Source organism: Schistocerca cancellata, chromosome 1, assembly GCF_023864275.1.
Source record: "Schistocerca cancellata isolate TAMUIC-IGC-003103 chromosome 1, iqSchCanc2.1, whole genome shotgun sequence".
Classification (NCBI taxonomy): Eukaryota; Metazoa; Arthropoda; class Insecta; order Orthoptera; family Acrididae; genus Schistocerca; species Schistocerca cancellata.
Genome location: NC_064626.1, coordinates 179,240,874 through 179,268,818, shown reverse-complemented (window position 1 = coordinate 179,268,818; position 27,945 = coordinate 179,240,874). Strand labels below are relative to the sequence as shown.

The 27,945-nt window shown below is 41.9% G+C and overlaps 1 protein-coding gene across 1 annotated transcript in view; it reads right to left on the bottom strand.

The window, feature by feature from the left end:
* Nucleotides 1-1,131: 1,131 nt before the first annotated feature.
* LOC126168310 (uncharacterized) overlaps nt 1,132-27,945 on the bottom strand; it is a 47,729-nt gene continuing 20,915 nt past the window's right edge. The window contains exon 2 of the mRNA XM_049920545.1: nt 1,132-4,473. Coding sequence (XP_049776502.1) covers nt 2,746-4,422 — 1,677 coding nt within the window. The 5' untranslated portion in view covers nt 4,423-4,473 and the 3' untranslated portion in view covers nt 1,132-2,745. The remainder of the gene's footprint in view (nt 4,474-27,945) is intronic.

Genomic DNA, 27,945 nt, shown 5'->3' with positions numbered 1-27,945 from the left:
CATCCATGCAACAGATAACTTGTTCAAATACTCTGAGAATCAGTAATGATGATAGATAGCAACTCACTGTAAAGACAATTGCTAAGCCACAGGCAGGCACAGAGAAAAGACAATCATTTTCCCACAACTAAATTTTCATCCACACCTTTTGTCATAAAACAAGAGTGCACACACATTCACACAATCACTCAGACACAACTCATGCACACATGACCACCGTCTCTGGCCAATGCATCTACAGTCTCTGAGAATCAGATCCAAACAAACCTGTCCTCATGCTTACAACTTCTCGTCGGCAGCTGCTAGGCTAGTGGCAAAAGTGGCAGCACTAACTGCAAGCTGAGGGGAGTGGTAGGAAGGAGAGAAGCAGTGGTAACGATGGAGTAGGGAAGCAGCACACGTACTCAGCTGCACCCAGCCAGTGACGATGCATGACACTGCAGTAAACAAACTATTTCATCTACTGAGACAAAAACGAGATTTTTCCAATGTTGTTTTTTTAATTTCCCTGTTATTTACCAGGTTTCCCTGATGTGTTTGAAATTCCCTTATTTCCAGAACCTGTAGCAACACTGCAGGAAGGATGGGAAGAAAGAATGATCAGGATATAATGGCCAGTCAGTGATGACAGCATTCGACATGGAGAAAAAACTCATACTGGGGAAAGAAATTGATTGTTCCCTTTTGTAAGTGAGCACAGAAAACCAAATCTGTATTGCTGGATGGCAATCTAAACTGCTGTCATCTTGAATATGAGTTCAGTGTCCATTCACTGTGCCATCTCGCTGTGTCTGATTGGAAGAGGATGATGAGGTAGATCATCCACGGCTTTTTCAAATGATTCATTGTTGTATTTAGGACAAGCGATTAATATCTAAACCTGGATGGTTTGATGGTGGTCTGAATCTCACTTTCCCCAAATGTGAGTCTTGCATCTTAACCTCTGTGCCACATTACTCAGTATGAATGACTGGACATAAAAATTCAATGTGTACAATGCGAGTGAAGTGGACTGATGGTGAATAGATGTTATGGCCAAGGCTATGGGAGGAGAAGGAGTAGGAGGAGGAGGAGTAATGTACCCATCGTAACCTGCTTTAGAAAGGAATCCAGCTATAAAAAATACCTGACTTTTATTTATAACATGAATCTTTATTCAGATACAATTAATTGACACTAGTCACATTCAAAGCAGTCCCCTTCACCTTGTACACAACACTGCTGCCACTGCTGGAAACCCTCTTTTAGTATGTTGCGCAGCTGCTCCAACGAATTCTTTATAATGTCTTCCTTGTTCTGAAATCTGGTCACTTTATTGGAGACTTTTTCAGTTTAGGAAAAGCCAGAAGTCACTAGATGCTAGTTCAGGGGAACAGGGAGGCTAACGGCCACAGCTATGTTGTGTTTGGCCAAAACACTTGAATTATTTGAGAATGATGAGTGGGCACATTATTGTATTGGAGGTTTAAACTGTCCCGCTCCGCATAAGTCCGGCCATTTGCATCTCACTGCTACACGAAGGCGAAGCAAAACCTCCTTGTACTACTCCTTATTGACATTAGTACCTTCTAGGTTGAACGCGTGATGGACCAGGCCACTGGAGTCAAAGAAGCTGGTCAATGTGACTTTCACATTGCTGCAGACCTGCCTCACTTTTTTGGGTCTTAGGGACAGTGGATGCTTCCATTGCTATGACTGGAACTTAGTTTCTTGGTCATACCTATGAACCTAGAATTCATCACCAGTGACCACTGTGTTAAGAAAGTTGGATATTAATGTTCACAGTATCCAGCATGCCATGTGCAATCTCCAAATAAAGTTGCTTCTGCTCAGTTCTTGGCAATTTTGGCACACATTGTGCTGAGAGTCTTCTGAGATATAAATATTCCATTAAAATGGACTGAATTGATCCAATACTAATTTTAACCTTGTCTGCAAGTGCTCTGATCATGATGCATCTATCCTGCATCACCAGGGTTCTTACGTGATTATTAATAACCTCTTGCAGATGTTGAGGGCCTACCTGAACACGCTTCACTCTTCACTGATGGCCATCGTCTTTGAAGTAGTTACTCCTTTACCTATGTGGTACCCATTGCTTTGCCCCCAAACACTTGTTGAATCTTACCTGCCTCCTAATTTCAAGTTTTTCCACTTTAAAATTAAATAAATAAACAAATAACTTAACAAAAATACTAAAAGCATTCCTATTCAGCAACTCCTCTCTTCAATAACAGAATGTGGAATAGATAAACAAAACAGTTATACATACAAGATGCTTGAATAGTCGACTGGTGTGCAGGTGCACCAGCAAGAGAAAATGTTACCTCAACATCTGATGTAACTCACATAACAAATTGTCTTACATATGATCAATAAGACATAAAAGCAGTTAAATAAAAATTAACTTAAACTACCCAACAAAGAAAAACATGCACTTAAAAACTATGGGGCAAGGGAAGAGCCATTGAAACATAATATTTTCAAAATGAATTGGACCAAAGACTCCTACATGTTAAAAACTGTTGTCTATGAGCTTAGATTGAAAATCCTTTATATCTCCTCATCAATAGTTCTTTAATTAAGTGCCATTTGTTCTATCTATTTTCTCAAATCTCTGCCTTGATGCCTTAACCAATGAATCATAACATAAAACCAAAGGAAATAATATAATTACATTAAAAATAACATGTTATAACCACACAGATTCTTATCATTTACTGTTTCTGTTTTCTTATATTATACTTATTCCATTTTGTGTGACTTTCTGTAGTGCATTTGACTCGTCAAATGATTTAATACAGTATGATTTTCACAAAAACATTGACACACTCTACAAAAAATCCCATCATTTTGCAAAGTAAACTGAGTCTTAGGAATACAGCCACCTAGAATGCCCGCTACTTTCAACATTTGTTGATTTGAGGACTTCCAAGCAGTTTCTAAGCTTCTTAATCTTCTTATCCGTCTCAGATGATTACAGTTTATAATATGTATCTTTACACTGCGTACACGTTCTTCTATACGTTGATTACAAAGAGAGCAGATCACTTCACCAGAATGAATCAAGAAATATTTTCTATTGATTTGAAGTGGTGCAGAAAAATATTTCCACATATCATCTAATTTGACTGTGTGCTCCATTACTTCTAATTGATAACCTTTGTCCACAATAGCAACAGTATCAGCAAGTGAGCAGGGAACAGTAGCACACACAGAAGCAGGTGTTGTACTTACAGAACTATTATTTGAAACATCAGGCTTTTTAGCACAGCTGTTTTTCTTGGGAGCTTGTTTCCGTTGATGCCTTTTCCCATTCACATGATCATACACTACCTTGTAATTGGCAAGTTCACAATCACACAACACACATTTCAATTTCCGATTCTCGTACCTTATCACACCATAAAGTTCATGTCCTGGACTAAACAGTTCCACTGACCTCTGAACAGGTACACAATCTTTTTCATATCTTATAGGAGAATGAGCTCTTTTCTCTACCTCGTTACAACTGTTTGCTCTCATTTCGATCAACTTATCAGATTCCTTATCACAAGCAGTGAAAGGAACAGGTGGTTCTTTATTGTTGAAAGGTCTTTCTGCCTGGTAAGAGAAAGAAGTGGCACAGCCAACTTCTCTTTCCAGTCCTCTGTGAGTATTATGATCTTCACTAAGAAGTTTGCCAATGTCTTCATATTTCTCTTGATCTCTGGTCTCACTTTCGGAATTTTGCAATGTAAGACACATTTCATTATTTTTTGTCTGAGTAATTGTATCAATGGGTTTAAAATATGTATTAATCCTCACAAGCCTATCTGCCACAGATGCACTTTCCTCATCACCATCAAAACAAACAGTCACTCTATTATCTCTAGTATCAAGTGATGCCTGAGATGTAGGACTCTCACTATGACTAATGGGGAAAGCAAGTAAATCTTCAACTTCACTGGAATCTTGTACTTCTGTTTTTATACTTTCCATCCTGTGTGTGTCAGTCTTCTGCACCTGGGTATGTCTTGTTTCTCCAGTTTCTTTTGATACAAAATTTTCTGAGGAATACTTAGTGCTACTGGATAATGGTACTTCTGTTTTTATACTTTTGGTCTCAGGTCTGCCTACCATGGACTCATCAGATGTTTTTCTTTTCCTACCTCTTTCAGACACAACGGCCTCACTTTCTAGTACATGTGACGACACAGTTACATATTCAACTCTAAGTCCAACAAGTTCTTCATTCAACTTGTTCAGCATTATATTAACAAGCACTAATTTTTGATATATTTTGGGTCTTGTATTCTTTTTCTCAAGATATGGCAGTAAGGCTTGATAGTTCCTCATGCAGCATGTGAAAGTATCATTCATCAAGTTGACTAATTCAGTCACTGATGAGTCTATTTCTTCTGTTGTTTTCCCATGATCCATTTTTTCAAACCATATAAGTTAACTTGCCCTGAACTCTGCAGAAGCCAGATCCTGAAACAAGAGAATGATTTTTCAGATACATGGTTCACTAAGACAGTGCAAGTTCACTCGCAGAACTGTGATCCATTTAATGAAATATTATATAATGACATCACTGATATGAAATCAAAAGAAATTTGTACACACTAGTTTCTCTAAATATAAAAGTGTAGATGCAGTGGCTCTGCAAACTGATATCGTCTTAACAATATTCAGCAAATAAATGTGAATGTGTGTTAGAAGTTGCATAATATCGCAAAAACGTTATTACGTTTTGTTAAAATCTTCGCTCATTTGCTCACAGATGGGGTACTGCAAGAATGACTGTCTATCATCTGTGCATAGTACAGTTCATATCATTTTATATTCACGACCTGTAAGTTCAAAGGGGATCTGGCGAAACACTCTTGAACTACTCAAAATAAAACATATTTTGCAAGAAATGTTACGAGGGGTAATTATAATAATTACTGAAGCAACTGGCAATTCACATTACTTAATTTTCTAAACATTCTCAAATGGAATCATTAAAATACTGGCAATATCTCTTGATCTGTTCTGTACAGACCAATATTCACATCAGATTCCACAACCTTCAAAGCAGGCTACACAAGCATTGAATAAGTAGATATGGTACATCCTATGACAAGCGAAACATGTGAGTGGAGTGAGGATTTCTTGGGAGGGAGGACACAGTATGTTATCTCGGGCATGGAGTGTTTAACAGATGTAGTAATAACTCTAGGTGTGTACCAGAAAAGTGTATTGGAATCCCTGTTGTTCATGTTGTATATTACCTTGCAGGTAGTATTAATGGCAAACTTGGACTTTTGATAGATGACACAGTTACCTATAATAAAGAACTGACTGAAAGAAAGCTGAGCAAATATGTCTACATCTACATCTGCACTTTGCAGTCCATCATGCAATACATGGCTGAGGGTATGCCTCACTATACCAGTTATTGGGGTTTCTTCCCATTCCATTCACGTACAGTGTGTGGGAAGAATGATTGACTGAATGCCTCTGTGCATGTGGTAATTATTCTAATCTTATTCTCATGACTCCTTAGTGACTGATATGTAGGGAATTGTAGCATATTCCTAGAGTAGCCATTCAAAGCCTTGAAACTTTATTAATGGACTTTCTCGTGACAATTTATGCCTGTCTTCAAGAGTCTTCCAGTTCAGTTCTTGCAGTATCTCTGTGACACTCTCCCATAGAATAAACAAACCTGTGACCATTCGTGCTGCTCTTGCCTGTATACATTCAATATACCATTTTAGTCCTGTTTGTACGGGTCCCACACACTTGAGCAATATTCTACGATGGGTCTCCTTCACAGACTGATGCACTTCCCCAGCATTCTACCAATAAACCGAAGTCTACCACATGTTTTACCCACGACTGAGCCTATGTGATAATTCCATTTCATATCCCTATAGGGTATTACACTCAGGTATTTCTATGAGTTGGCTGATTCCAACAGTGACTCAGTGATATTATAATTATAGGATACTATGTTTTTCCATTTTGTGAAGTGCACAATTTTACATTTTTAAACATTTAAAACAAGTTGCCAATCTTTGCACCACTTTGAAATCTTGTCAAGATCTGACTGAATAATTACGCAGCTTCTTTCAGATAGTACTTCATTACAGATACCTGCATCATCTGCAAAAAGCCTATTGTTACTATTAATATTGTCTAAAAGGTCATTAATAAATAACATGAATAGCAAGGGTCCCAACACACTTCCCTGGGTTATATCCGAAGTTACTTCCACATATGACAATTACTGCATCAAAGATAACATGCTGTGTACTCCCTAGCAAAACGTCCTCAATCCAGTCACAAATTTTTCTTGATATCTCATATGATCAAATTTTTGACAATAACCATAGATGTGGTGCTGAGTCAACTGTTTTTCAGAAATCAAAAAATACTACATCTACCTGTCTGCTTTGATCCAAAGCTTTCAGTATGCCATGTGAGAAAAATGCAAGTTGGGTTTCACATGGTCAAAGTTTTCGATATCCATGCTGGTTGGCATTGAGGAGGCCACTGTGTTCAAGATACCTCATTAAGTTTGAGCACAAAACATGTTCTAAGATTCTACAACTAATTGATGTCAAGTATATTGGACGGTAGTTTTGTGGAACACTTCTACTGGCCTTCTTGTAGACAGGTGTGACCTGTGCTTTTTTCCAAGAACTAGGCACAGTTTTTTGTTCATGGGATGTATGACAGATTATAGTTACAAGAGGGGCAAAACCAACTACAAATTCAGTACAGAATCTGACAGGGATTCCATAGGGCCCTGGAGCTTTGTTTTAACGATTTGAGTTATTTCTCAACACCACTGACACTAATACTGATTTCACTCATCTTTTCAGTGGTATGAGGATTAGATTGGGGCAATTCCCCTGGGTTTTCCTTTGTGAAGTTCAGCATTTCAGCTTTTGCTGTGCTGCCCTCAATTTCAGTTCCTGTCTCATTCACTAGGGACTGAAACTAACGTTGGTGCCACTACAACCTTTACATACATTTCCCTTAATACCTAGCAGAAAGACACTCCCTTATTACACCTTTGTTGGCAAAAAAGAACATTCAGGATCCTCTGGACCACTTAATCTGTAGGGTAGAACTGGTTTAGAAAATTAAGGACATTCAGGACAGACAGATGAGGAATTTAGCAGTTGCAACACATTTCATCTGCACCAATGCCCTCACGATCATGTATTGATTCTGTATCAAATACAGTGAATTCATGAGACAATCCGATCTCGAGGACATGATCGGGGAAAACAACAGAGCAACCAAAAGTATCCCCCTGTTTAAATCCATTCATTAATACAGCTATATAGTTGAGGTGCTTCTCCCACATCACACTAAATCTAATATTATGCTGGACCTCTGCAATAACTAGGGTGGCAGCCAGTTCCGACCCTGGATTTGGGTCTATACTTGCACCATGCCAAGAGACTCCAGCAAATGCCTCATACAGATCCCAAACGGCCTTGTTGCTTGTGGGCACTAAGAGAAAAGGTGTTCTATAGCTTGACAAGCAACACTACAGTTGCTAGTGAATTGGCAGCAGTGAGGAGACAAGTGGCAGTTCTCCAGCTTCAGCAGGGAGACTGGGTATGGAGCTGCTCTGGTAAGCACCCATGGTTAGCTGATTTCTCCCCTCCTCTCTCCTGTAGAGGATAATGTCAGGTAGTCTTCAGATAAGATGATCTCACAGATCCATAGACTGTGCGCCATAGTCTAGCAACAGTCTCATGAAAGCCATAAAACTGCAGCAGATGCACCCTGCCCGTTCTGCAAGAACTATGGCCAAGGCATTTTAACATAACATTTGCTTTCTGGGTCCTAGCCTTTGGATTTGTTAAGATGTGGAAAGCACTACAGTTTGCAATAAAAAATTAGGCCCAGAAACCTCAATAAGTCTTTCAAATGTTAGGTAAATTAAAAATATTATGGAAATGATTAAAATCCAACACACACACACACACACACACACACACACACACACACACACACACACTTATCTGCAGAAAATAAAAAAACCCATCTTTACAGTCCAACCTCTTCACTTTAAACTTTGACTGATAAGTCAATACTGCAAAGCTGGAGGAGGAATAGAAAACTGCAAGATCGCCCGTAAGTCAGGAGCATCACACAGGACTCCTTAGCGTAGATATTATACTATTAATGGTTATAGAAAGAGGGTGATACTTAAAACAGTTCCCTGGGAGACTATTCTATTGTATGCCTTATTGATGTCAAAAAATATTCCTAGACAATGCTGTTCACTTAGAAAAGCAGCCAAAAGCCGGTCAGGTTGTCAACAGTAGATCAACATCTTCTGGGTGGCTAAGGAGGAGTCTGGTCCTTAGCATCCAGACCAGATGACAGTTGACCACTCCCTCCAATGTCTTCCTTACACAGCTCATTAAGGCAACAACCAGTACTCTACTGGAACATATACAGTCCTTTCCTGGTTTGAGGAGAGGTGTCAAAATTCCCTCATTCCACAAGCTGGGAAACTTGCCTTTCTGCCACATCAAATTACGAGGTGTGTCTAAAAAATAAGGCCTCCAGTTTTCTTTTTTCTTTTTCAAATAGAAAACCCATTTATTGACTATGAATGTTACGTTTATGGAAAGGCTGGACTTTTAGCAACTACCTGACATAATCACCTGTGCTATCAATACACTTTAGTATGTACTGTGCCATTTATCATACTCATATCTTTGTCATAGATCTCTCTCGACACATTCCACATGTAGACATGTAGTGCTCGACCTCATTTATCAACTTGTCTCTGCTACACGTGACTCTGCACAATGCTATGTAACCTATCTTCAAGATCCATAAAACATATCATTCTAATCACTGCACTATCATGTTCTGTCTATACACACACACACATTGTGTATTCCATGGAATAGGTAGAACTGCTATGAGTATATAATTTTTCCTCTCATGTGGCATTTGGTAAGCTACTTTACAACCATAACACAAAATTTACATAGTACACTGTGTGAACAGCTGTGAGAACCCGAATCTATACAAAAAGTATTATATTATACCTAAATATACCTTAGTCCCACTAATCTATGAACTCTTGAAAGCTGGCTATGTAAAAATGATGAGGAAACAATGATCCAACAATAAATCTAGTTGGGATTCAGTCAGGTGCTCACATAGTTCAAAATTTTACTGATTGGACAAAGACTGATCATCGTATCATGGAACAGGAAGAGAGCTAACTGAACACTATAGGTTTTCAAGGTAGAAAACAGATTTTGGATTTTATGCCATTATCAAGTACAATGTTTAAAGTTGTTAGGCCGTTATTAAGTCATGTCTGTTAAGGCAATCCAAAGCGGATAACAGGTACTTAATAATGGCATGACAGCTGTATCTGGATAGTACAAAAGATAAATATAATAATACACAGTCAAATGGTGGCTTCCTCTTTTAAAAAGTATTGCATGGCAGTGGCTCAAGTTTATCAGACCCTGTGTACTAGTATGGATTGGGGAAGTCAGCAGTGCCCTTTTCAAATGAACCATTCCAGCATTTGTATTGAAACATGGCATATAAAATAATGAAAAACTCAAAACTAGATGGCTCCGTAGGGAACTGAACCATGGTCTTTTTGAATTAAAGTTCAATTTGCTAACCATTGTGTCACCTTGCTTGGTGAGACTGGTCTGTTCCAAGAACAACAGTTAAGGTATCCATAAATCCACCAGACAATTCTGCCTGAACTCACATGCTCCTAATCTTTTTAGATATAGTAATTCATGGAGCATTTCTCAATTTGCAGAGTGACAGTTTCTTCATGTCAAATAACAGAGTATTGTAATGAAAATTCTCCCATGAGAAAACAATGTCACACAACACTATCATGCTTTTGAATATTGTTCTTGTACAAGTTGCTGTTCAAGATGTGGAGAATTCTAGTACCATAGTACCTTTCACCATCTATATGTGAAATCAATCAGTACAGTCTATTCGATGAAATACGTCAATATTTAGATCACCATTTTGTGCTGTGAAATCTGCATAATTTTACAATTAAACGCGCAGCACTGGAACACGTTAAAAAAATTAAGCTTCTGTAACAAATAGGAGTGCTGTACAGACACATACTCCAGATGACAGAATGTGTGTGTGTGTGTGTGTGTGTGTGTGTGTGTGTGTGTGTGTGTGTGGGCGCGTACACGCTTGTACCTTATGGGCATCAATGGCCTTAAACTTGTCAAAACAAACGAATGTGGAGATAAACTCAGTTTTGCACATTCTTGCACTCATAGTGAGCACACAGTCATTCCATCTCACATGCACTAAAACAAATTAGAAAGAGGAAAAGTACCTATACATGAAATTAAAACACGGAAGAACTAAAAGAAAAACACAGGGAAGTGTGACTGGCTGACCACTTACAAAATACTTAGGTGAGCCAGTCACGCTATTAACAAATTAAAAACACCTCCATAAATTCTTATCAAAAATATTGGACAATTCACAAAACTTTAACACCTGAACCACATTCATTTGAACATTACTGAAAATGGACTGCAGATCCATTGGCAAATCCGCTGCGGCCCACTGATTTGAAAATAAATCACAGTCCAATTAAATATGGCACACCGTGATCTGCACGCCACAAGCATTACACATTGGAGGGTTCTCTTGCTGGAGTAAGAATCCATGCATCATACGGCTGTGGCCTATGCAAATATGAGTAAGGAGAAACTCATCCCATTGATGTGGCTGGAAGGAAGTACGCCATGGCTTGAGTTGTAGGCTTCATGATACAGAGCTTGTTGTCAGTCACTTGCAGTCACTTGTCCTCCCATCGACACGACTTTGTACCTCAACAGGGTGGTGACAATACGAAGGGGGATCGCACACTGAAATACCTGAGGATCATGACATGCCTCCTTGGCTGCTAGATCCGCCCTTTCGATCCTTGCAATACTAATGTGCCCTGGTACCCAGCAGAAAGACACCTTCTTCCCCAGTCGTCGTAGTTGGAGGAGAGCATCCTGGATATTCTGGGTTACTTTATCTGCTGGGTATAAATGTTGGAGAGAGTGAAGGGCACTAAGGGAATCGAAACAGACAATATATTCAGCACTGGAAGAACATTGCATCTGCTCCAGTACCTGTAAGACCACATGTAATTCTACATCAAAGACCATAAATTCTGGAGTCATTCAGATCTCGAGTGCACGATCCGGGAAAACAACAGAGCAATCAACGGCGTCCCCCTGCTTAGACCCATCTGTAAACACAGCTACATATTTGTGGTGCTCAAATAAAATGTCAGAAAATAGGGAATTAAAATCAGAAGCAGAAGTGCGATCTTTCCTAAACTGCACTAAATCTGAAACGACACTGCGCCTCTGCAGTAACAAGGATGGCAGATGGTTAAAACCTTGGATTTGGGGTTGTACTTGTTCCACACACAGTGACTCCAACACACGCTGCATACAGATCCCGAATGGCACTGTGGCCCATGGACAGTTGCAAAAAAAGGCTTTCCAGAGATGGATGAGCAACAGAATTGTATGTGGGTGAAAGTCGGGGTTGCAAGGGACTTACATGCCTCCTGCACCATAAGGAGCTGTCGCTGGATGGTGAGTGGCAGTTCCCCAACCTCAGCACAGAGACTGGGTAAGGGACTGCTTCTACACTCCCGGAAATGGAAAAAAGAACACATTGCCACCAGTGTGTCAGACCCACCATACTTGCTCAGGACACTGCGAGAGGGCTGTACAAGCAATGATCACACGCACGGCACAGCGGACACAGCAGGAACCGCGGTGTTGGCCGTCGAATGGCGCTAGCTGCCCAGCATTTGTGCACCGCCGCCGTCAGTGTCAGCCAGTTTGCCGTGGCATACGGAGCTCCATCGCAGTCTTTAACACTGGTAGCATGCCGCGACAGCGTGGACGTGAACCGTATGTGCAGTTGACGGACTTTGAGCGAGGGCGTATAGTGGGCATGCGGGAGGCCGGGTGGACGTACCACCGAATTGCTCAACACGTGGGGCGTGAGGTCTCCACAGTACATCGATGTTGTCGCCAGTGGTCGGCGGAAGGTGCACGTGCCTGTCGACCTGGGACCGGACCGCAGCGATGCACGGATGCACGCCAAGACCGTAGGATCCTACGCAGTGCCGTAGGGGACTGCACCGCCACTTCCCAGCAAATTAGGGACACTGTTGCTCCGGGGGTATCGGCGAGGACCATTCGCTACCGTCTCCATGAAGCTGGGCTACGGCCCCGCACACCGTTAGGCCGTCTTCCGCTCACGCCCCAACATCGTGCAGCCCACCTCCAGTGGTGTCGCGACAGGCGTGAATGGAGGGACGAATGGAGACGTGTCGTCTTCAGCGATGAGAGTCGCTTCTGCCTTGGTGCCAATGATGGTCGTATGCGTGTTTGGCGCCGTGCAGGTGAGCGCCACAATCAGGAGGACTGCATACGACCGAGGCACACAGGGCCAACACCCGGCATCATGGTGTGGGGAGCGATCTCCTACACTGGCCGTACACCACTGGTGATCGTCGAGGGGACACTGAATAGTGCACGGTACATCCAAACCGTCATCGAACCCATTGTTCTACCATTCCTAGACCGGCAAGGGAACTTGCTGTTCCAACAGGACAATGCACGTCTGCATGTATCCCGTGCCACCCAACGTGCTCTAGAAGGTGTAAGTCAACTACCCTGGCCAGCAAGATCTCCGGATCTGTCCCCCATTGAGCATGTTTGGGACTGGATGAAGCGTCGTCTCACGCGGTCTGCACGTCCAGCACGAACGCTGGTCCAACTGAGGCGCCAGGTGGAAATGGCATGGCAAGCCGTTCCACAGGACTACATCCAGCATCTCTACGATCGTCTCCATGGGAGAATAGCAGCCTGCATTGCTGCGAAAGGTGGATATACACTGTACTAGTGCCGACATTGTGCATGCTCTGTTGCCTGTGTCTATGTGCCTGTGGTTCTGTCAGTGTGATCATGTGATGTATCTGACCCCAGGAATGTGTCAATAAAGTTTCCCCTTCCTGGGACAACGAATTCACGGTGTTCTTATTTCAATTTCCAGGAGTGTATAAGCACCTGTGGTGGACAGCATCTTCGAATAAGAATGCCTCACTGATTCATACACTCTGCACTCATAGTCCAGCCACGAATACAAGAAAGCCCTATAAAACTGGAGCACACATGCCCTGTGTGCTCCCAAGACCTGTGGCTAAGGTGCTTGATTATGTTCAGTGCCTTGAGGGTTCTGGCTTTCAGGTCTCTCAGATGTGGCAACCATGACAATTCTGAGTCAAAAATTAGGCCCCGGAACCTCACTGAGTTTCTTAAGTGTAGGACGGTGTCCCTCATATGCAAGTCACACAAATTAAAAAGATGATGAGAATTATTGAAATGAACACATGCACACACTTCTCTGCAAAAAACTGAAACCCTCTTTGCAGTCCACTCCTATAACCTGAGTGATGTAAGCTGCAACTGACAGCTCACTGTTGCAACACTGGTGGAGGAATAGAAAACAGAAAAATCGTCCACAAATAATGAGCACTGTACAGGACTCCTTATCATAGGCATGGTACTGTTTATGCCTGTGGCAAAGAGGGTAACACTTAAAACACTGCCCTCAGACACACCGTTCTCCTGCTCAAATTGATTTGACAGCACGTTACCAACTTGGATCCCAAAAACAGCTGGGCTAGGAAAGACCGTACAAAGATGGGGAGGTGGCCACAAAGCTCCATTGATGTAGCTGTGCAAGAATACAGTGTCTCCAAGTAGTCTCATACACCTTACTGATATCACAGAATATGCCGATGCAGCAATACTGACTAAGGAAAGTCTGTTGAATAGCCACCTCTAGCAGAGTCAGGTTGTTGTCAGTGGACTGAAATCTTCAGAATCCACATTGAGAGCAGCTAAGGAGTTGCCTGGTCACTAACAACCAGACCAGACGATAATCAACCATTCACTCTAGGGTATTTCCTACACAGCTTGTTATGGTGAAACTCCTATAATTACTGGGACATGTTCAGTCCTTTCCTGGTCTGAGGAGAGGTATCATAATTGCCTCTCTTCATGAGTTGGGGAAGTTACCTGTCTGTCATATGAGATTAAAGCATTCGAGGAGGATTTCCTTTGATGCCACTGGCAAATGATGAAGCACGCAGTACTGGATTTGGTCGTGACCAGGTTCAGTATCACAAGTCTCATACAGAACTGACTCCAGCTCCCACATGGAGAAAGGATAGTTGTACGTCTCAGAATTCATGGATCTGAACTCCAATTTTCCCCTTTCTACAGTCCCACAGTAGTGATGAAATGCCAGATCCTGGTTGGCAATAGTCTTAGCAAAATGCTCAGCCAGTGCCTTAGAGATGTGGCTGGGTGTTGTTTGGATACACCCATTTCAGTACTGCTGTTATTCGTAAACAGCTGTATTTACTGAAAATCTTCCAGATGGTTCCCATACTTTAGTAGATGTGGAATGGTTGATGGATTCCAGGAACATTTGCCATGACCTTTCCTTACTCTCTCTAATGACACATCAAGCCTTGGTGCTCGCAACTCGAAAGACCCTGAGATTGTCTGCTGTCAATCGACATTTAAAATGTTGAAGTGCTGTGCGCCTGACCCGGATTGCTAAACGGCACTCATCTGTCCACCAAGGCACATGTCGACTCCTCAGATGACCGGAAGACTTGTAGGATGGATAAGTCAGTGGCATGGTGGATCACTCGTGTGATGTGGTCCACCCATTGGAAACTATTGTGGTGTTCAAACACAGCTGCCCAGCATCTGGTTATCCCTGCTGACCATCCATTTTGGCGGCTTGTCTTCAGGTTGTGATCCATCCAGTACGTGAATACAGAAGGTCTATTCACTGAGAGCTGGGACGAAACATAAACAGTATCATGTGAGCTCATTTCCAGAGAAAGCATTCGGTGTTCACGTGATACGTAGGGGTGTGGAAAATCCTTGGCGCATGCTTTGCAGCTGGCAGCGTTCGGCTGGCTGCCGACCTGCCACAGCGGACCGTGAGAAACCTGGGAAACAATGTAAGAAAATAAATTTAACAATAATGTTAAAATAATGTTAAACTGAGTTCATTCTGTCGAAGCAGATTTATTTTCATTCAGGTTGCTAACAAAACGCTCCGTTCAAACACAGTTAATTGTTGATTTTAATAACAATACCAGTAATAATAATGATAAAGTACGAAACAAGGTTCACTCTGTCGAACTTGAACTGTTTTCATTGAGGTTTATAACAAACTGCTCCTCTCTCTCCCCTATAATGCAGTCTAATTTCCACATTTGAGTTTCCACTTTTTCTATGACATGGAGTACGCATTTGTTCCAATCCTCTGCAGTCACTGTTCTTACTGCTTCTTCTGGCAGTACTTTAACTTCCAGCATTTTGTATGTTTTGTTTTTCGCTGCAACATAGCCTTTGCTTCTGGCCCACACTAACTCGATGGCGTTTAATTCACAGTGGGATGGAGGAATTCTGAGAACAGGTTTCCCTGAATTCTTCGCCATTTCATCTATAGTGTATTCATTGTGCGCTGTTCTGTGATTTTTAACTATATCTAAAAGTCTCATTTCCTAATCTAATTCCCGCAGCATCACCCGACTTAATTCGACTACATTCCATTATCTTCGTTTTACTTTTGTTGATGTTCATCTTATATCAGGGTGTATACGGGGACAAGGAAAAAAAAATTCCCGGATTATTCCCGGATTTCTCCCGGATATCCCGTTTAAAAAATACGCTTTTTCCCGGGCGAAAATACACTTTTTCTGTGCTAACTGACAGACTTTCCGCAGATTTTTCCTCGGAACTGCAAAACTTATCAATTCTTTGAATGGTTAACGTTTTATACAATCGCGTAGAACTTCCCGAAAAAAAAAGACGGGCAGAGAAGTTTTGGAGAGACTTATAACAAAAAAAGAGACCTTTGATTTGCAGCAACATATTCGTTGCATATTTTCGTATTACGAAAGTATAAATTCGAATTGCACCAAACACAGCGCGTTAGTTTGCGGAGCGTTGAAACCGAGGTTGCGATGTCCTTTTGTAAGCGAGTCATATCTCAAGCCACGAGATCTCGTCAGCCGATGGCAGCAGCTATTCAGAGCATAGGACACGTGTTATAGTCAGCCAATAGCAAGATCACTGGTTAAACAGCGTGAACACTCAAGAGGAAAAGTTAACAGTTTACATTAATGTACACAGTACCGTATATCTACAATAAAAGCTAAGCTTTCACATATAATATTAGTCTCTAAGATTAACACGCTACAACAGAAGCTTAGCTTTCACATGTAATATTGTTCTTTTTTGCGTGTGTTATACTTTAAGATACATCACACAAATGTGCCAGTAAATTTAATATTATGACATAAATGTCTCGGCTCGAAACTCTTGTAAGTGGCTGGTCCTCAAACTGTTCAGTTTCGAACGCTCTGTGGTTTAGATATCCATCCCACTTTCTCACACGTAACGTAATTCATCTTGTGTAAAAAGAAATTTACTTTGAAAGTAACGCTTTTCTAACCACCGTTCGCAATACTATCCGAAGACTGTTAGAAATAGGTTCGATTTACCAGTTTCCAGAGAGCACCAGAAAACAGGCATTATTGTGCGTGTGCAACTGCAGTGGTGTAGGAAGCCAGTATGTTCGTGCAATAAAAGAGCTTATATTACACCATAAAAGAAACAGGGCATCAGAGGGTACTCCAAAGAGCATAGGAATTTCGTAAACCATACTAAAATGCATAATTCGGCTTGAAGTGCGAATTGCCTTTTTCCAGATTCACAAGTATGTCCCATCTGATATTAAGCTTTTCAGTGTGGTTTTTGGGATGTAAATTTTCTCGGAGTACCAGTACTCTACGATCTCATTTTTGGTTATTTATTATGGCATAATGCCATATATGGCAGAAGATGATAACGTGCACTTTAAATTCAGCGAAAAGTTGGAACTAGCCAATACTGTAGAATGAAACACTTCGTTTCAAATAAAATGATTGCCTCAGCGGAAAGATTAATAAAGCCAAATTTCTTTAGCAAACTTGCTAAAATAACTTCACTGTTCTGCAAGGCGATTAATGCTTGACTGCTACTAACTTGGAAATAAAATAAAATCAGAAAACTGAAATTAATAATATATTTTTGCCCCAGCCACAGAAATCCGTTTTGTTTTCATTTGACTTGGGAGCTGTACACGAAGAGAAGCAGCGAAATCACTTAACGTAAACACGGGTCACGTGGAGGTTAACCCCCTCCCCACTACAACTCAGACAACTCTGTGCAAGTGTGAATCTGGCAGCTGGGGCGCGTGAGAAAAATTTTTCTCGTTTGTATCTGGCTGCTTGCTACTGCTACAGACACAGCTAACAGCCAAACTTCAAGTAGAAGGAGAAGGTACTGCTTATACGGGAGTCAAATGCGCATGCGCAAAAGACCGCTGGCAATTGGTCACATGAACCTATTGTGAACAGTTGTGACGTCATGCTCATAGCAAGCAGTTTATTTTTACGAAGAATTACAGTCTGCGCCCTACGGCCTTTGACATATTTTTGCTATTTGCAAACGCTTGTGCGTGCACGGTTTTTTGTTGTAAATTGCACATTTCCTTTGTCACTAAAGTTTTATTTTTTTCCCTCTCGTTTATATTTTATTGCTGCAGTGCAGGATACAATAACATTCTTTGCTAGAGAATCAATTCTGCAGCCAAAATTTAAAAAAAATTAACTGAAAGCTAAAACAGTGAAAAATTCCCGGAATTCCGAAAAATTCCCGGGTTTTTCCCGGTTTTCTCCCGGATGAAAAAATTCCCGGGTTTTTCCCGGATTTCCCGGGTCGTATACACCCTGTATATCCTCCTTTCAAGACACTGTCCATTACGTTCATCTGCTCTTCCAAGTCCTTTGCTGTCTCTGACAGAATTACAATGTCATCGGCGAACCTCAAAGTTTTTATTTCTTCTCCCTGGATTTTAATACCTACTCCAAATTTTTCTTTTGTTTCCTTTACTGCTTGCTCAATATACAGATTGAATAACATCGGAGAGACGCTACAACCCTGTCTCACTCCCTTCCCAACCGCTGCTTCCCTTTCATGCCCCTCGACTCTTATAACTGCCATCTGGTTTCTGTACAAACTGTAAATAGCCTTTCGCTCCTTGTATTTTACCCCTGCCACCTTTAGAATTTGAAAGACAGTATTCCAGTCAACATTGTCAAAAGCTTTCTCTAAGTCTACAAATGCTAGAAACATAGGTTTGCCTTTCCTTAATCTTTCTTCTAAGATAAGTCATAAGTTCAGTATTGCCTCACGTGTTCCAACATTTCTACGGAGTCCAAACTGATCTTCCTCGAGGTCGGCTTCTACCAGTTTTTCCATTCGTCTGTAAATAATTCGCGTTAGTATTTTGCAGCTGTGGCTTATTAAACTGATAGTTGGGTAATTTTCACATCTGTCAACACGTGCTTTCTTTGGGATTGGAATTATTATATTCTTCTTAAAGTCTGAGGGTATTTTGCCTGTCTCATACAGCTTGCTCACCAGATGGTAGAGTTTTGTCAGAACTGGCTCTCCCAAGGCCGTCAGTAGTTCCAATGGAATGTTGTCTACTCCTGGGGCCTTGTTTCGACTTAGGTCTTTCAGTGCTCTGTCAAACTCTTCACGCAGTATCGTATCTCCCATTTCATCTTCATCTACATCCTCTTCCATTTCCATAATATTGTCCTCAAGTACATCGCCCTTGTATAGACCCTCTATATACTCCTTCCACCTTTCCGCTTTCCCCTCTTTGCTTAGAACTGGGTTTCCATCTGAGCTATTGATATTCATACAAATGGCTCTCTTTTCTCCAAAGGTCTCTTTAATTTTCCTGTAGGCAGCATCTATCTTACCCCTAGTGAGATAAGCCTCTACATCCTTATATTTGTCCTCTAGCCATGCCTGCTTAGCCATTTTGCACTTCCTGTCGATCTCATTTTTGAGACGTTTGTATTCCTTTTTGCCTGCTTCATTTACTGCATTTTTATATTTTCTCCCTTCATCAATTACATTCAATATTTCCTCTGTTACCCAAGGATTTCTACTAGCCCTCGTATTTTTACCTACTTGATCCTCTGATGCCTTCACTACCTCATCCCTCAGAGCTACCCATTCTTCTTCTACTGTATTTCTTTCCCCCATTCCTGTCAATTGTTCCCTGATGCTGTCCCTGAAGCTCTACAACCTCTGGTTTAGTCAGTTTATCCAGGTCCCATCTCCTTAAATTCCCACCTTTTTGCAATTTCTTCAGTTTTAATCTACAGTTCATAACCAATAGATTGTGGTCAGAGTCCACATCTGCCCCTGGAAATATCCTACAATTTAAAACCTGGTTCCTAAATCTCTGTCTTACCATTATATAATCTATCTGATACCTTTTAGTGTCTCCAGGATTCTCCCATGTACACAACCTTCTTTTATGATTCTTGAACCAAGTGTTAGCTATGATTAAGTTATGCTCTGTGCAAAATTCTACCAGACGGCTTTCTCTTTCATTTCGTAGCCCCAAGCCATATTCACCTACTATGTTTCCTTCTCTCCCTTTTCCTACTGTCGAATTCCAGTCACCCATGACTATTTGATTTTCGTCTCCCTTCACTCCCTATGTAATTTATCTCATCACACATTTCTTCAATTTCTTTGTCATCTGCAGAGCTAGTTGGCATATAAACTTGTACTACTGTAGTAGGCATGGGCTTTGTGTCTATCTTGGCCACTATAATGCGTTCACTATGCTGTTTGTAGTAGCTTACCCGCACTCCTATTTTTTTATTCATTATTAAACCTACTCCTGCATTGCCCCTATTTGATTTTGTATTTATAACCCTGTATTCACCTGACCAGAAGTCTTGTTCCTCCTGCCACTGAACTTCACTAATTCCCACTATATCTAACTTTAACCTATCCATTTCCCTTTTTAAATTTACTAACCTACCTGCCCGATTAAGGGATCTGACGTTCCACGCTCCGGGAGAATGCCAGTTTTCTTTCTCCTGATAACGACGTCCTCTTGAGTAGTCCCCGCCCGGAGATCCGAATGGGGGACTATTTTACCTCTGGAATATTTTACCCAAGAGGACGCCATCATCATTTAATCATACAGTAAAGCTGCATGCCCTCAGGAAAAATTACAGCTGCAGTTTCCCCTTGCTTCAGCCGTTCGCAGTACCAGCACAGCAAGGCCATTTTGGTTAGTGCTACAAGGCCAGATCAGTCAATCATCCAGACTGTTGCCCCTGCAACTACTGAAAAGGCTGCTGCCCCTCTTCAGGAACCACACATTTGTCTGGCCTCTCAACAGATACCCCTCCGTTGTGGTTGCACCTACGGTACAGCTATCTGTATCGTTGAGGCATGCAAGCCTCCCCACCAACGGCAAGGTCCATGGTTCATGGGGGGAGGTCGGCACACATCTCCTCATGATAATCTCCACTTTTCTTGGATTCGAAAGTCCACAAACATTGTTCAACGAACCCTGCTTTGCTGCCAATGCATGCGATAATCAGACATTTACCTGATGGGCCCTAGCTTCCGGTGGATAATCCGGACATAAACGCTTGTTTTGAGGAATTTATAGTGTCATCTACCCAGACGTAACTTCGGGTATGTCCTGCGTTTACCCACATCTCGTCCAAATAATAAATGGGTCTGCCTTCATCTCTCAGCCGTTTAATGGTTCAAAGATAATGCCGCCTTCATAAAATGGTGTTATCCCTGTCTATTAGCATGCTATCGCATCCATGCCGGACATCACTCATTTCTCTCAATAACTTATAAAATGTAGTTCTCCGAAAATTGCCCAGATCTGCATCTTCGTTCACGACTGTAAGGACTTTGTCAATTGTTGGCAATTCGTTATGAAAAAAAAAAAATTCTTGTACTTTCCTTCGTATCGCATTTCTATCGAAGTCATCAACACTTTCAGAAAGTTCCTGTCGTAATTTTCCTTTCTTGGGAGACTTCAAAGAGAGTGTGGCCTTGTACTCACTTATCACACGATACACTGAAGAACGTCCAACACCTGTAGTTGCAGCTGTTTTCAAAACAGTCACTCATCGACTGCTCTGGATGTAACACTTCCATTTTATACACATTAAGCACCATGTGCTTCTCAGAAGAACTTAATGATTTCTTCTTTGCTTGCTTCTTTGGTGGAATCAGAACTGACACGTCGACCTCGCTCGCTGAATCTGTGGATGACATAATGAGGACAGCCGTATGTGATGCTAATGAAATAAGTGAATATATAAAATAAGAAACCATGCGATGCTATTGGATGTGCACATAAACAGTGAATGCTCAGCGTGACTACAAACACATATACTTACTCTAATAATCAACAACTAATCTTTCAAGCGTTCTTACAGATGAACTTAAGATATCCTGAAACCGCCGCTGTACAACATCCCCTAACGAGCTCACACCTGCAACTGAGACGGTCACACTGACTGAGCGCCACACCTGCGAACCGCACAATACATTGCTCATAAAGGACAAACGGTTGCACCCGTTGCATTCAAACAAACTACAACATTAAATTCAAACCTTTCTGAAACTTTTCTCACTTACAAACCCACAAAAAAATTTAAAGGGGAAAAGTTTGTCGCTTACTATATTTCGGACGATGATTTGGTAAAAGTTCTGCATCAGACGTGAGATTTTAATTTATTACTTCACTATTACTGACTCTATTGGGCAGAAAATTTGGAGACGTCATCAACTATAGTACTGAAGGCAATTATAAAATTATTTTGCTGTGCAACACACAGTTTAGGAGATACAGCGTGATAAATACAGAGTAACACGAAAAAACAACTTTTCCTGAAAGCTTACATATTTCACTTTTTCAGTGACAATAAATTTCAATGTAATGTAAAAAAAGGTGTCGGAAGGTAGTTCTCGGATCACTTTATCACGTTCAGGTGCCAAATTATAAAAAACACGACTTTCATTTTTTAATTTCTGACGCCCCTGCCTTGTACACCCCTCGACGGCAGCGCTGTGGTCACGCGTCTTGCCATGTTTACAGAACGTCTCTTGTTTCGATGAATGGAGTATAGTGGGAAGTGGTCACTGGAATGAAAATCAACAACTTCCCACTGAATGGAGTCTGCAAGGGCTGGAGACCAGAGAGAGAGAGAGAGAGAGAGAGAGAGAGAGAGAGAGAGAGAGGTCACTAGCCGAGAATGAGCCAGTTGCAGCACAGGACTGAGTGGAAGTACCAGTGTTTAGGATGCACAGCTCTTGATATGTCCTGAAGCCCTCCGTAGCCCGACCCCGAGGGTAAGTGGAGGTCGAGCCCCACAAGACAGCGTGAACATCGAAGACTCCCAAGAGGAGAAATAGGCAGGGCGGTTGTTCTAGAAGCTCTGTGAGAGCTTCAGAGTCTACTGCATCAGAAGGAGGTAAATACAGCGAGCAAACTGTGATCCTCTGATGTGTGTGAATTTCAACTGCAACTGCTTGCAGGTCAGTAACTAGGGAGAGAGCACAGGAGTGGTGTGCATGATTTACAAACACAGCAACACCTCCATTGGCTCTCTCCCCAGTCAGTTTATCCTTGTGATAGACTGTATAGCCCTGTAGGACAGGGGCATAAAATGGGCGTTCCTGTGTTAGCAGCTTCAGATCCTTCACTTGGGTCCTTAACCCATTAATGTTCCACTGAACGATAGAAGCCATTTTGACTGATTTGTGCTGTCACAGATATCAACAACAATTGGTTGCAGGTTCTATTAGTGAACCTTGAACTATCTACATCTACATCCATACTCCGCAAGCCATCCGACGGTGTGTGGCGGAGGGTACCTTGAGTACCTCTACCGGTTCTCCCTTCTATTCCAGTCTCGTATTGTTCATGGAAAGAAGGATTGTCGGTATGCTTCTGTGTGGGCTCTAATCTCTCTGATTTTATCCTCATGGTCTCTTCGCGAGATATACTTAGGAGGGAGCAATATACTGCTTAACTCTTCGGTGAAGGTATGTTCTCGAAACTTTAACAAAAGCCCATACCGAGCTACTGAGCGTCTCTCCTGCAGAGTCTTCCACTGGAGTTTATCTATCATCCCCGTAACGCTTTCGTGATTACTAAATGATCCTGTAACGAAGTGCGCTGCTCTCCATTGGATCTTCTCTATCTCTTCTATCAACCCTATCTGGTACGGATCCCACACTGCTGAGCAGTATTCAAGCAGTGGGTGAAGAAGCGTACTGTAACCTACTTCCTTTGTTTTCGGATTGCATTTCCTTAGGATTCTTCCAATGAACCTCAGTCTGGCATCTGCTTTACCAATGATCAACTTTATATGATCATTCCATTTTAAATCACTCCTAATGCGTACTCCCAGATAATTTATGGAATTAACTGCTTCCAGTTGCTGACCTGCTATTTTGTAGCTAAATGATAAGAGATCTATCTTTCTATGTATTCGCAGCACATTACACTTGTCTACATTGAGATTCAATTGCCATTCCCTGCACCATGCGTCAATTCGCTGCAGATCCTCCTGCATTTCAGTACAATTTTCCATTGTTACAACCTCTCGATACACCACAGCATCATCTGCAAAAAGCCTCAGTGAACTTCCAATGTCATCCACAAGGTCATTTATGTATATTGTGGATAGCAACGGTCCTATGACACTCCCCTGCGAAATCACTCTTACTTCGGAAGACTTCTCTCTATTGAGAATGACATGCTGCGTTCTGTTATCTAGGAACTCTTCAATCCAATCACACAATTGGTCTGATAGTTCATATGCTCTTATTTTGTTCATTAAACGACTGTGGGGAACTGTATCGAACGCCTTGTGGAAGTCAAGAAACACGGCATCTACCTGTGAACCCGTGTCTATGGCCCTCTGAGTCTCGTGGACCAATAGCGCGAGCTGGGTTTCACACGACTGTCTTTTTCGAAACCCATGCTCATTTCTACAGAGTAGATTTCTAGTCTCCAGAAAAGTCATTATACTCGAACATAATACGTGTTCCAAAATTCTACAACTGATTGACATTAGAGATATAGGTCTATAGTTCTGCACATCTGTTCGACGTCCCTTCTTGAACACAAAACTTTTGTGTTGAGCCGTCAGGTGCTCTGTAATCTGCTTTTTGTCACTTTTGCTAAACAGAAAACTCTTCCTACCTTTTTTAATATTTCTATTTACGGCTGAAATCATCGATGCCGTAACCGGTTTATGATCGCTGATTCCCTGTTCTGCGTTAACTGTTTCAAATAGTTTGGGTCTGTTTGTCACCAGAAGGTCTAATATGTTATCGCCACGAGTTGGTTCTCTGTTTAACTGCTCAAGGTAGTTTTCAGATAAAGCACATTTTAAAAAAGTTCACTGGATTCTTTGTCCCTGCCACCCGTTATTAACGTTTGAGTCTCCCAGTCTGTATCCGGCAAATTAAAATCTCCAACCAGAACTATAACATGGTGGGGAAATAATTTCCAAATTATCCTTCAGGTGCTCAGCCACAACAGCTACTGAGCCAGGGGGCCTATAGAGACATCCAATTACCATGTCTGAGCCTGCTTTAACCGTGACCTTCACCCAAATTATTTCACATTTCGGATCTCCGTCAATTTCCTTCGATACTATTGCACTTCTTATCACTATAAACACGACTCCCCCTTCACTGTCCAGCCTGTCTCTGCCGTGTACATTCCAATCTGAGTTCAGGATTTCATTACTGTTTACGTCTGGTTTCAGGCAACTTTCTGTCCCTAGTACTATATGGGCATTGTGACCGTTTATTAATGAGAGCAGTTCTGGGACCTTTCTATAGACGCTTCTGCAGTTTACTATTAGCACATTAATATTGTTATTCCCTGTTGCATTTTGCCTACCCTACCTTGCCACGTCTCAGGAGGCGTCTTGTCGGGCCTAGGGAGGGAATTCTCTAACCTAAAAAACCCACATGTGCACTCCACACGTACTCTGCTATCCTTGTAGCCGCTTTCGGCGTGTAATGCACGCCTGACCTATTCAGGGGGACCCTACATTTCTCCACCCAATAGTGGAGGTCGAGTAATTATATGAAACATGATGCAGATTAAAACGGTGTAACACACCAGAACAAAACCCATAATTTTCTTTCTTCCATTTGAAGCAATGTCCACACAACTAAGTTTTTTGTCTTCTGCAACAGGCACAGATTAGAATTTGAATTCTTGTCCATCAAACAGTTTTAACCTATTAGAAGTGTTATTTTAAGGCACACACAGCAGCAGAATTGAAATTTCATTGTGTACTTACATGGTTTTTTAAAAATATGAAACTCAATAAAGGGTGGAAAAGACTTACATACAGAACCATAAGTCTTGGTTAATTCCATTTTCCACAGATCATTTGCCAATTTCTGTCAAAAGATATGGAACAAATAAGTTTAAATATATACAACTTGTGTGGGTGGCTGCACAATACTGTCTATCTGTAGAATGACCCCACAATGGCTTCAAATTAGCCTGTCACCACTCAGTGAGATGAATATAACAATAAAAATAAATCTGTTTCTCTGCTGTGCAACAGGTTGTCGATTTAAGTGTGTCTATAGAGTCGACAGAATTTGTTCAACACAAGCAATTCATTTTACATTCATAATCCACTTTGCTGTTTGTCAGATATTTTATACTATTGTGTATGTGATGAGACTTTTGTGGGTAATACTTAACACCTTACTGAATCACTAACTGGCTTAACGCTTTCGCTGTGGCTGACGCTTATGAGCGTCACAACAAGCCATGAGCCAGTGTGGTCGACGCTTATAAGCGCCCGCGCTCACTATCGGATTACTCAGTCTAGTTGCAGTGTCTAAGCTAGCATCATAGCATGTAAACTTTTGTTTTGTGTGGTCAGTTATCGAACATATATTGTTCGTAACGGCGGCTAATGAACATTTGAATGACGCCTGTGTGACCCCTATGGGTGTTAGACAGCAAACAGACTTCAAAACATGACCACAATACAGTTGCAGCTTATTTGAAGTAATGCATCTAAGGTATCATCATTAATTCGGTATAGAACATGATCCTACAGATCTTACAAGGTCTTGACGTCATCCCGTAGCTGAGGTGTGCTTAGGAGCATCGGTTACGAGCGGTACCTGCCGTTTTGGAGTGTTACCGGCCCGCACTCGCACGTTGCCGGGCTGCACTGGAGAGTTGCGTGCCTGCACCGATGCCGCAGCGAAAGTGTTAATGTTGAGTAATGAAGGTATTTTTTTTCTTCTAGCATTATAACTGTAGACAATATTTCTTTCTTCAAATTATGATCAATTAATTATGATTCTTCCCCATGAACCTTGCCGTTGGTGGGGAGGCTTGCGTGCCTCAGCAATACATATGGCCGTACTGTAGGTACAGCCATGACAGAGGGGTATCTGTTGAGAGGCCAGACAAACGTGTGGTTCCTGAAGAGGAGCAGCAGCCTTTTCAGTAGTTGCATGGGCAACAGTCTGGATGATTAGTGATCTGGCCTTGTAACATTAACCAAAACGGCCTTGCTGTGCTGGTACTATGAACCGCTGAAAGCAAGGCGAAATTACAGCCATAATTTTTCCCTGGGGCAGCTTTATTGTGTGGTGTGTCCTCTTGGGTAAAATATTCCAGAGGTAAAATAGTCCCCCATTCGGATCTCTGGGAGGGGAATTGGAGCAAATGAGAAACTGTTTGCCCCTAATACGATGCATCTGCTGAAGTGTGTTCAAGATCGCATGGAGCTCCACTGAGGAAACGGTATACTTGTCAGGAAGGCGAATCCTGGTGACATGGTCAGGAAACATGACAGAGCAGCCAAGGGAATTAACTTGTTTGGAGCCATCGTGTGCACTACTGTGAGACCGTGATGTGTATCTAAAATGTTAAAAAAGAGAGACTGAAATGTCCAATTTGACATACGATGTTTCTGAAAATTCGTCAAGTCAAAAATAAGTCTGGGCCTCTGGAGAAGCCAAGATGGAAATCTGCTCCCACCGTAATACGAAACATGAAGACCAGCCATACCCATTCCTAGAAGGCAGTCCTGTGCACTAATCCCATAGGGTCTCATTGCCTATTGCCAGTTACAAAAAAGCCTTTCCAGTGGAGGCTGAGCAACGGTATGGTAGGCAAGTGTGTATGGTGTGGACAATGTTGTATTTGCCTGGCGCACCGTAAGTAGCTGTCGCCTGGCATGAAGGGGTGGCTCACTAGCCTCTGCACAGAGGCTTGGTATGGGGCTTGTTCTGAATGCTACAGTAGCCAACCAAATCCCTTTATGGTGCATGACGTCCAAACTCTTTAAATAAGAAGGTCTCACAGACCCATACACCGTGCACCCATAATCGAGCCGAGATTGCCCAAATACCCAGTAAAACCATAGCAAAATGGCTCTGAGCACTGTGGGACTCAACTGCTGTGGTCATAAGTCCCCTAGAACTTAGAACTACTTAAACCTAACTAACCTAAGGACATCACACACACCCATGCCCGAGGCAGGATTCGAACCTGCGACCGTAGCGGTTGTGCGGTTCCAGACTGTAGCGCCTTTAACCGCTCGGCCACTCCGGCCGGCTTCAAGTTTCATTGTTGCAAAGAAGACATACATACACTGCATGGCTTATGCGAAGAATTCGCAGCTCAGAAACTATTACAGTGTTCCCTGCTTTTCCAGGGAGCTACTACTGCACAGATACTTGGTGAACCCTTCACGAAGGTTTGCCTACCACCACTTCTGAAGTATTTGGAAAAAAGTGGCAAACCCGTATGGGGACAAAGAATAAATTAAAGAAAAGTGTTAAGGTTGTCATCAAGGCAACTAGCATGAAGAATGCAAGTGATGGAATAGGAAAGATAAAGGTAGAAATT